The sequence below is a fragment of the Anas platyrhynchos genome, chromosome 3, assembly GCF_047663525.1.
Source record: "Anas platyrhynchos isolate ZD024472 breed Pekin duck chromosome 3, IASCAAS_PekinDuck_T2T, whole genome shotgun sequence".
In the NCBI taxonomy this organism is placed as follows: domain Eukaryota; kingdom Metazoa; phylum Chordata; class Aves; order Anseriformes; family Anatidae; genus Anas; species Anas platyrhynchos.
The window spans coordinates 20,575,137-20,585,098 of NC_092589.1; the positions used below are offsets into that span (position 1 = coordinate 20,575,137).

The 9,962-nt window shown below is 40.9% G+C and overlaps 1 protein-coding gene across 4 annotated transcripts in view; it reads left to right on the forward strand.

Annotated features, from left to right (window-relative positions):
* The window catches only part of RPS6KC1 (ribosomal protein S6 kinase C1), an 86,489-nt gene extending 78,223 nt beyond the window's left edge, over positions 1 to 8,266 (forward strand). For all 4 annotated transcript variants that reach the window (XM_027453712.3, XM_072035503.1, XM_027453715.3 and 1 more), the window contains 3 exons: positions 3,235 to 3,317; positions 4,126 to 4,221; positions 7,341 to 8,266. In XM_027453712.3, the coding sequence (XP_027309513.3) occupies positions 3,235 to 3,317; positions 4,126 to 4,221; positions 7,341 to 7,451 (290 nt within the window). In that variant the 3' untranslated portion in view covers positions 7,452 to 8,266. The remainder of the gene's footprint in view (positions 1 to 3,234; positions 3,318 to 4,125; positions 4,222 to 7,340) is intronic.
* The last annotated feature ends 1,696 nt before the right edge of the window (positions 8,267 to 9,962 follow it).

Here is a 9,962-nt window from a genome sequence, read left to right on the forward strand (position 1 = left end):
GTAATTTTTATATTGCCAGTCCTGGAAACCTCAACACCATGCACGTGTGCGCGCGTGTTTATGTTTGTACAAACGTGGATAAGGTCCTTGATTTCAAGGTTCACGAAGTAAAGAACTGGCACAAATATCCCCATGTTATTCACTTAGGCTTATGGGTCGCTACCATTTATTGTCTAAATTACTTTGCTGATGGATTGAGATGAAAATGTTTTCTTAGTGAAGGCAGATATTGTAGTTCAGATTTATGGCAATATTAAAGCTTTAAAAAAAGCATATGCCCTGCATGGTATATTACATTAGCTAGCTACTCTGTATCACTTGAAAGCACTTCATAATCTATAGTTTCTAAATTTTCCCATGATGTGTAGTCGAGATAAAATGCAGTAATATTGATGTGATATCCTGAACTTATTACGATCGGTGTGCTGCATCAGAAGTAATGTGACCTGTTCGAAGTAAGGGAATGTAAACAACACATGTTTATCTGTAGTATTCACATGGATTTTTTTTATTTTTATGTTTTAAGGAAAGCATTAGTAATAGTCCAAAGTAAAGAAACCGTGGGACCTAGGGAAAGCAGCAGGACAGCAGGCAATGGATAATGGGAAGAAAAGTAGAGCTTATATTTTATTTTTGTAAAAAAGGATGTTTAGATCTTCTCCTCAGCTGAATTCTCCATTTTCTCCTCTGTGTTGGTTTAGGTGACTTAACAGACAATTTCTGCTCTGTGCACGTGAACCCAGACAGAGCCTTTCCATAGAGAGAGGACTCTGCACGGCTCAACTCTTCTCATTGTATCCCACCTGTGTTGTTTTGGTCGTGCACAACAGTGGTGGAAGGGTTCAGTGCTCTTCTTGTAGGAGTCCTGCAGTGACATTTGTTTTGGCTTGGTGTATCCTCCAAGTTCTCTTACAGTTAAAAATATGAGCGTGGATTTTGGAGACGCAGACTCTAGTTTCTTGGCTCTTGTTCTGTGTACATTTTCTTCATCTGTGAAGTAGGGTTACATCAACTTCTTGTAACGAACAGTTTGTGATTCAAGGCAGCATAAGTTTGATGTTTCAAAGAACTGGATCAGCACTAGTGATTGCCAATATGAAGGGAAATAAGACAAAAAATCAGAAATGAATTTTCTGTAGTATTTTTTTCTGTGATCAGAATGACATTTTTTTCTTGTGGATTTTTTTTTGTGTTGGGCTGTTACTTAAGAAGCCCATCCCTATTAAATGACTACGAGGAAGTTACTGAAAGTATAGGAATTGAGATTGTAGTAGTCAATCCTAATAAACTGTTGGCTTTAGTGTCCTTATCCTGGAATAATTCTGGATTTGAATTTAAAATAAAAACCTTCATTTGTTTAGAAGAAAGCAGTCTTAGTCTAGGATTAAAGGCACCAAGGAAGGAAAACTCCCCTCTAAAGATGCCTAAAGTATTTGTCTTTTAGATTTTTTTTTCTTATTCGTATTATCCTGTGTCTGAATGTACATCACTGTGATTTCCTAGCACTAAGTGTTGCAGTCAGACTGGAAAGGCATTTCTGTTCAATAGGTTTTACTGAGAGATGCTGTGGAAACTTTTTGCCAGCTGTTTCATCTGGAAAGGCCTGAGGTTTTTTTAGAGGACATATATCAAGAAGGTCCCTCTTTCTAAAATAAAGCAAAATTAAATTGTAAGAATGGATTTTGATTTTTACACAAGTTGTCTCAAGTTACCTTGAGATGATCTACATCCCTGTGATCTTAAAACGTTTTAAAAATGCAAGTAATTATCCCAGTATGGTTCCTCATGCTGGTGCTGTTAGATCTTTGTAAAAGTTTCTCTATACTGATAGAAATAGTAGTGTGTAAGGAGTGGAATGAATTCTAATGTGTGGCACCCTTACAGTGATGGATTGGGCATTCAAATGCCATTAACTGAAGAGAAATAAAAAAAAGGAAAAATAAATGTTCAATGTATATCACACACACTGAATGTGATAGGAATGTTTTACCTAAAGCAACAATGTCAGAGCCATCCTCCCGTGCTCTTGCAACAGCAACCTCTGCCCAGTCCTTTAAGGTGCTGAGCACCTTCCCCAAGGGGGCAGCCCTCTGCAAGCCCCCGTGCTCTCTGGGGGAGGTCTGGGGCTGGTGTGCTCCTCTCCCTGACACTGGAGTCTGACTCATCTCTGCTTCTCCTTGGCCATGCGCACGCTAGGCTCCATAAAATGATGAGCAAGATTTTTCTAACGTGCCACAATGCTTTTCACAGCAACAGCGATGTGACTATATGCTAATTGTTGTCCTCTGCTGGGAATCTGGTGTGTCTTTTGCCACCAAAGCTATTTTAGTGCAGCTTCTGCATTTTTGACAGTCAAAATGAAGACTTCATCTTCATTGCAATCTGTTTTTCTGCCTGATTTAGAGCAGACTGTGCAATGTGTTTGTATTCAGTAATTTTTGTAGTTTAAAGCCTGAGTCAGTGAAGGCCAAGTTTGCTGCATGCATCGTGCTGCTGAACACACGAATGTGGATGGCAATGGCTCTTACAAGTCCTCAACTCTCCGCTGTCTCTTGTGCACGGACAGCAATAAGGTGGCACTGGATTCTTGCTGGGTGCTGGGGAAAACAAATTTTTGCTCCTAGGTAGCTAAGGTGAGTTTGGGCTGAGCTGGAGCAGCACAGTTGCTAGCTGTAACTAGGCTTCATGAAGCAGATTTAGCATCTCCATCTAGTTCCCAAGAGATAAGAAAGGCTATTGGGAAAAGCCTACCATGATGATCTCAGCAAAGAGTGCTGGTTATCCTTGAGATGAATCCTGCCCCCCAAGACAAAATTAAAGCATGCACTGTGCTATTATAACCTCTCTTGTGCTGCTTTTGTGGATGCCTCAGGTCAAACTTGCCCGTCCAGCTCTTCTTACCAGGGTAAATTCCCTAAATATGTTGTGCTTTGCCATCTGTCACTGTCTCCTTTTAGTCCAGTGTAGCAGAATCCACACTGTATTTCCTACAAGTCTTGCAAATGCCTGTGTGTGCAAGGAAAAAGCAAATTATGCACGAAATGTATAGTGCTGCTGTGTTTGAACAATGCAATCTGTAGGTGGCTAAAGGGCTAGCTAAATTGCAGGCGTAATGAAAGCTCTGTGGTATTTAGTATATGTTCTGTCAGCATTAAACAGTCACCTTGTAAATATATGTTAATTTTGAAGGTGTAACTGACCTTTTTAATATTAATTGAAATGTCTCGTGTTTAGAGGTTGGAGCTATCCTAGAAGAGACAGAAGCCTGCGACTGGTGGAGCCTGGGTGCCATTCTTTTTGAACTCCTCACTGGGAAGGTAGGGCTGGGGTCAAGTTGCTTTATAAAACTGACATGATGACCAGTAGCTTCTCAAAAGTGGTGTGCCCAGTTGTGATTTCCTTGCTTGTTGAACCTGGATGTGCTTTGCGGACCTGAGTTGCCAGGTTCTGCCAGGTCTTCGCAGGACCAGAGGTGGTAAACATGCTCAAGCTTCAGCAGAATAACTTAATAAAGCTGTATCGAGCTCGGGGCTGTAAAGAATAACCAAAAACCATGCTGCCCTCTGAACCACAGTAAAATCAAAATTCTCTAACATTCCTTCTGAACATTTTTTTTTCCTTAACGGACATCTTAGTTTCAGGGATATTCTTTGGTACAGTATAGAAGCCAAGTGTCACAGTGACACATGAACTCAAGCTTGAGCAGACTCTCTCGGTGAAGTGCTTGCATTATGAGATACCAGGCGGATGTGATGGTGCACCATGATCTAGTGTGGAAGCAGGAAGCTGGAAGATGTCACCACCCATTGGGAATGCCATTTTCAGTATTCCAAGGTTGGCCAAATCAAACCAGTGATTGACTTCTCATGCAGTTCTGCATGAGGAAAAGTGAGGTTCACCAAACCGCAAAACTTTTAAAGCTTGAGCAGTGGAGCAAGAACACTGGTGTAAGCATGTCTCCAGGGGGACTTAGTATCTATAGGCACTCCTTCCAGAATCAGTACTTCAGAGTAGGAAGCACTGAATTTTTGGCTATTTGTGTTAATTTACATGTATGCTAGAAGATAACCCAGTATTACATTTTCTGAATCAATAAATGAATCTGACTTTTTTCTTACCCCCCAGACTCTGGTTGAGTGCCATCCATCAGGAATTAACACTCACACTTCTCTGAGTATACCAGACCATGTATCAAAGGAGGCCAGATCACTGATTCAGCAGGTAATTGAGGGGAAAATTCATTTTCAGCGGGTACGCATGCAATCTGGACAAATACTTGCATACTTGAGCTGTTCTGGTGAAGTAAATGTAAGAACAGAAGGCTGCTGAAAGGAATGTGGATGAGTCTTTTGTCAGCACTGATGATTTTTGTCCCGCTGTCTTGTTGCTTCTGGAAACTTTGACTTCTGTCTGTGTAGAAAACCAGAGTGCTTTGCCATTTCTTTGAAGAACGTGTTTGGTCAGTGCTGAGTGCTTTGGAAACACCTGTCAGTGATACTTGGCCATTTTTGGAATCCTGTCCTAACTTAATGGAAACATTTGTGATGAACTAAATTAAACTAAAAAATATTGAAGCCAATTCAGCAAGATAGCTCTAAGTACCATGAAACCTGTAACACGCTAATTAGAAATGATGACCTTGTTGCGGTTGAAAATCTGTTGCTGTCCTCCAGGAAACCTTCTGGATGATGTTTATTGAGAAAAGTACTTCCAAATGTGAATAGTATGTTATTTTATAACAAGATATCTGGTAGGTTTGACAAAAGGCCAAGTGGGATACTTTTTAAAATATAAACAACCTTCCAGACTGATTTACTGTGTAATTTCAAACTATTAGGTACTAGTTTCAGTTTACTGTTAGGTAGTAATGAGAAAATAAACTTGTGTGCACAGGGTCTTGAATTTCAGAACAGTGTCTTCCTTCTTCTAGTTATTTTGACTTAACTGTGGAAGTGGAGCCTGGATCTGACTCACTCCGCTTGAGCAGAATAAGTAATATGTATGAACTATGGAGTTCAGCTTTGAATGAAGAGTATCTGGCTAGTGCATACATCAGCAATGACATCACTTAGATATAGGCCTGAACGGAACAGAATGGAAAAAGTAGTTTTTGAAGAAAACGAAGGAAGGATGTTTTGAAAGTGCAGCAAGTCAAAAAAAAAAAAAAACAAAACAAAAAACAGTGACAGGTTGATTTGTGCCATTACTGTGAAGCGATTAATGGAAGTGCAAGCAAAAGATTGGACCTCCAGTTTGACTAGGTGGCATGCAGTGAAGGCACTTTCACGTGCATCTGTGTGTTTCTGGCAAGGGCAGGGAGGGAAGTGACTACAGAAAAATCCCATTTTTATATAATCTGCATTTATATTTTTAGATGGTAGCAAATTGTTGCCCTCACTCACAGGTGTTACATGACTTAAATGGATAAGGAGAAGCAAAACCATGCTTGATGAAGGGAATTCCTCCCATCTAGAAGGGTAGAAGGGGAGGCAAATGAAGTCATTCAGTCCACTTTTCCCTGCCGTTGCAGGATCATTCTTTGCTGTGGCCTAACATATTGCCAAATATGCCAAAGAGTGTCTCTTTTGCCACTTGCAACCTAAGGGGCAAATATATCCCTGCCACTTGCAGACGTATTACAAGGCCGTGTTCAGAGAACCGTCACCCCAGTGCCCGTCCAGTTAAGCCTTCTAGTACAGGCCGGTGACTTGTCAGGTGGAGGTTCAGCTCTATGAGCCAGTAAATCACATTTTTGTTGTGTGACTATCCAAGGAAGCTGCCATTCATTGTTGAGGAAGCCTTGTCAGGAAAAGGAAGAAAGCTCTCTTGGCATGGATAGCAATTTGTCATTGCGACTTTCCTTCCCCCCACTGCCAAGGGTAAACAGGTCAAAGCATCACAGAATAACTCTGGGTTCAGTGTTCAGCTACACAGAAAACTGCCAGACATCTCCTGCTGTGGCTTCCAGTGCAGGTGACTTCATTGTTAACACCTCCTTCATTTAGCCATTTTTCTAAGAAAACAGAGATCTTTGTATTTCTGGCACTCCTCTGAAAGAGAGGGCTGTTATTTTTTTTTATGTTGGTTTGTTATTTTGCACCCAAGATTTATTTATTTTTTTCAGGCACATTCAGGCTTTACTACCAAGAAAATATGCAGTATGACTTTTAAATAGGTATCTCTTGCAGTTTGTGATGCATCTGCTTTCCAAGATTAAAGTTCTCCAGAAAAGGCAGACCGCAGAAAGTGTCTGTGCTTACTTTCCCCCTGCTGGTGCTTTTTATAGCAAAGGCAGAGGGACACTGCCTGCATCTGTTTCTGCTGCCTTGTGGAAGATCTCAGAGCAGCACTATTCCCTGCCACTGAGCTACCTTTATTATGTGGCATTATGATTGCAAATAGCAGAGCTATCTTAGAGTGTGTAAATTCATATGTTTATGGATGTAGGCTCACTTAGATGTTGAGTGCATTGAGATATGAATACACATTGTTCCAAGTGACAACTGGGAGAAGTTATCCCATTAGCTCTTGCAGAAAGAGCAAGAAAGAAACCCTGCCTTTGTACTGGGTGTAATTGAATAGAGTATAAACAATTCTCTAAAACTGCAAAATATTTTTGTGTGTCTTTATTAGTCTCTTTGGAGTGTTACCTCTGCATTCCCTTTTATACGGATTGGTATCTTTAAACAGCTGTAAATATTGTGATTTCCTTTTCACATGAATTCAGCATGTGATGTACAAATAAAAAGCAAGAGAGGTGCTGAATCTTAGGAAATTTCCATGAAGCCATTACACTTTTTTTTCCTCCCCACTGGAGTTTTGATTTCTCAGTTTTAATCCATTTGTTGAACTCTTTAAAAACTTTTTTAGGAAATAGAGAACAGGCTGTAATATCCTGGTATTTTAGGACCAACTCACAACTTATGAAATGGAAAGTTACAGGCCCATGTCCCCGATGTAGCCTTAATGCAGTGGTGTGAGCAAAAGTTAACATGAAGCAAATGCAGTGTCCAGAGCTCTACAGATGTAGTCTCTGGCTGCTGTTCTCTTTTTAAAAACGAGGTTGTGCTTAAAACGAAGTCCCAATGTGCAGTGCTTCAGGGTATTGCCTGCTGTGATCAGTAGTCTCTGAAGACTGCATCACTGAGACTCAAGGAAAGGAGAGTCTTCCATTTACTGGATTTTAGGAATTTCAAGTATGCTTCACACTCTTAAAAGTAACTCTCAGAGCAGGAAAACGGTAGGATGTCCCTTACCTTAGACCTTTATGGAACTTTTAAGCAGTTGTTTTTGTTCTTACTCACTGAAACATATATATATATATTTCTTTTTATATCAAGCTTTTGCAGTTTAATCCCGCGGAACGTCTTGGTGCTGGCGTTGCTGGTGTTGAAGACATCAAATCTCATCCATTTTTTGCCCTCATAGAATGGGCAGACCTGGTGAGATGAGAGATGCGTGCGCCCTCTGAACAAACTCAGGTCAAGTGGACAGGCTTCTCTGGCACAGAAGTACCCTGACTTGCTTCCTTCGGATGTCCCAGCTCATTTGGACATGAGGACTGAAGGATGCCGGACCAATCATGCCAAAAGCGAACACTTTTTAACAGGACTCACTGATTGTACAGGGTGCTAGCTTATTTTTATGGCAACTGGCTGCTACGTGTGTGTAAATCTTTTCACCAAAGGGTGATTTGTGATGAAACTGCTGGGTAGCATGTTTAGCACTGCCAGCTTGTCAACTAAGTAGAAACAGGAATGCCCTCCTGGTGCTTTGTCTGCTGATGGAAGTGTCTGTAGAGTGTGCCAGTTGAAAATATCTTTTATACTGTCAGTAGACCATTTCGCTATGCTAAGTGCAGCTGTGGCGGGGCAGGGGGAGGAAGGAACAGATAATTTATTAATGGTATTTGCTGAATAAAATACTAAAATGCTTTATGCAAAACTTGACACATTAAAAATAATATATCCATTAAAAATTAAGAAAGCTGTTGCATAATACCGTGGAATGTGTCTTGAAAATGGCATATTACTTCAAACTGTGGGAAGAGCATATAAAAGGCAAATAATCCTGTCAAATGTTGTACTTTGTTGGCTGGCAATGTCTGTTTAAAACTCTTGACTCCGTTATATTTGACGAGCTACATGTTAAAGTCACTACAGAAAGGGAGATCTTTTCCTCAGTTGGATAACTGCTGCTTTTGCAATCTAATAAGGAGCAAGAAAACATAATACTAAATAAATATACGGATTAAAAAAGGAGAAAATCTTCTCTCGTCATTGCAGCCACCACTCATCACTTAATGAACTTCGCTTCCTCTAAGTGTCCTATTTTTAACTGTTTCTTCAGGAAAAAGCCTTTCTGCTCGTGCTCTTCTGCTTGAGGAAGCTTCCGAACTCTTCTGTTTGTTTGTTAATAGTCTTAATAAATCAAAGAGAGCCTTCACCCACTCTGCTGCTTGAACAGGAAGAAGCCTGGGATTTGCTCATGCCAAATGACTAAGTGACATCTCTTAGCAAACCCTAGTGGGTAAGACTTGGGAGCGAGCCAATGAGCTGACCTGTTTGTTTGTTAGGAAGGTCTGGAGAACGGGAAAAGAAGACAAGACACGCAGAATATTTTGCTGTATGCTGCTGTTGCTGCTAAGCAGCCACGCTTGTGCGGGTTCCTGATGTACAAACACTGTGCACTGTGATGCTTGTATGGATTATCAATCTGTGCTCTTTCCTAAATGCTCCCTTTGCTGTCTCTTTTTTTTTTTTTTTTTTTTTTTCTGCGCTCTCTCTCTAACTTCTTCTTTCCAGCTTTATCCGGAGAACAAAGGCCAAACTCCTTTGGGAAAATGAGGTGACAGCAATGATTATCGAACTTACAACTCCAAAAAAAAAAAAAAAAAAGGTATTCCTCCATTTGTATTTTAGCAGTGTATTTTATGGGCACTCCCCAAAGTGCATCTGCACAGTCTCCATCTGTTAGACACCAGGTCGGTGTATTCAAATAAAGTGGAAAAGGAAAATGCTTCACTTAAACAAAGGAAATCTGGAAACTTTTTTTTTCCTTTTAAAATTATTCCACTCCCCTCTTTTTTTTTTTTTTTTCTTTTTGTTTCTTCCCTTTCTTGTGATCACCAGGCCAGCAGAGGGGCTGTAACAACACTGCAGGTTGTAACCAGGTCACTAGTATCACTGCCTACGGAGTGCTGTCCAAGATTACATCACTCTCAGAAACTGCGTTTCAACCTACCACCCTCTGGCTTCATAACAGGAACTCCCTCAGGTGAGCCACAGGAACAACTTCCTGCGCCGAGCGGGTAGGAAATCTCTACTGCGGACACCAAGCTGATACAGAGCTTCCTTCCAGCACTGCCCCGGCTGTGACTCGGGAGAGGGCTCGTTGCTCAAGGGACGCCTCCCTTCCCTCTGCCACCTGACTCCATCCCTAGGGCTCTCTCACTGCTAGCATCACCTGATGGTGTTGTCGCTTGTGTTCATCTATCCCACTGCATTTGCCTGGCGGTAACTGTAAATATAAAATAAAATGTTAATGTTACCTCAAAATGTTTTCTTGTTCAGGTTGAGCCCACGGGTTGGTTTCGAGTAAAGGCAGTACAACCTAGGACAGAAGGACAAGCAGCAGCAGGAGAACGCTATACCAGCAGAAACCAAATAGCCAGTGACTCTAACTGCTTTGATTTGGTTAATTACATAGAAATGTTTCTTTTTCAAGTGCAACGTTAAGTAGAGAGGAAATCTTAGATCACAGAGATCAGAAGAAACAGGACATTTGGCAAGACATCTTGCCATAAATACACCTTTGCTATACCACTGCTTTTTCATAACCTTACCACTGCCTCCAAGAAGGGATTTGCTAAGGAAAGCAGAGTCTGGAGTTAACTGCACATAAGATAATCTTGTTTCTATCCTTCTTTTTTCTTTAACCTGCATGATATGTTACATTGACAT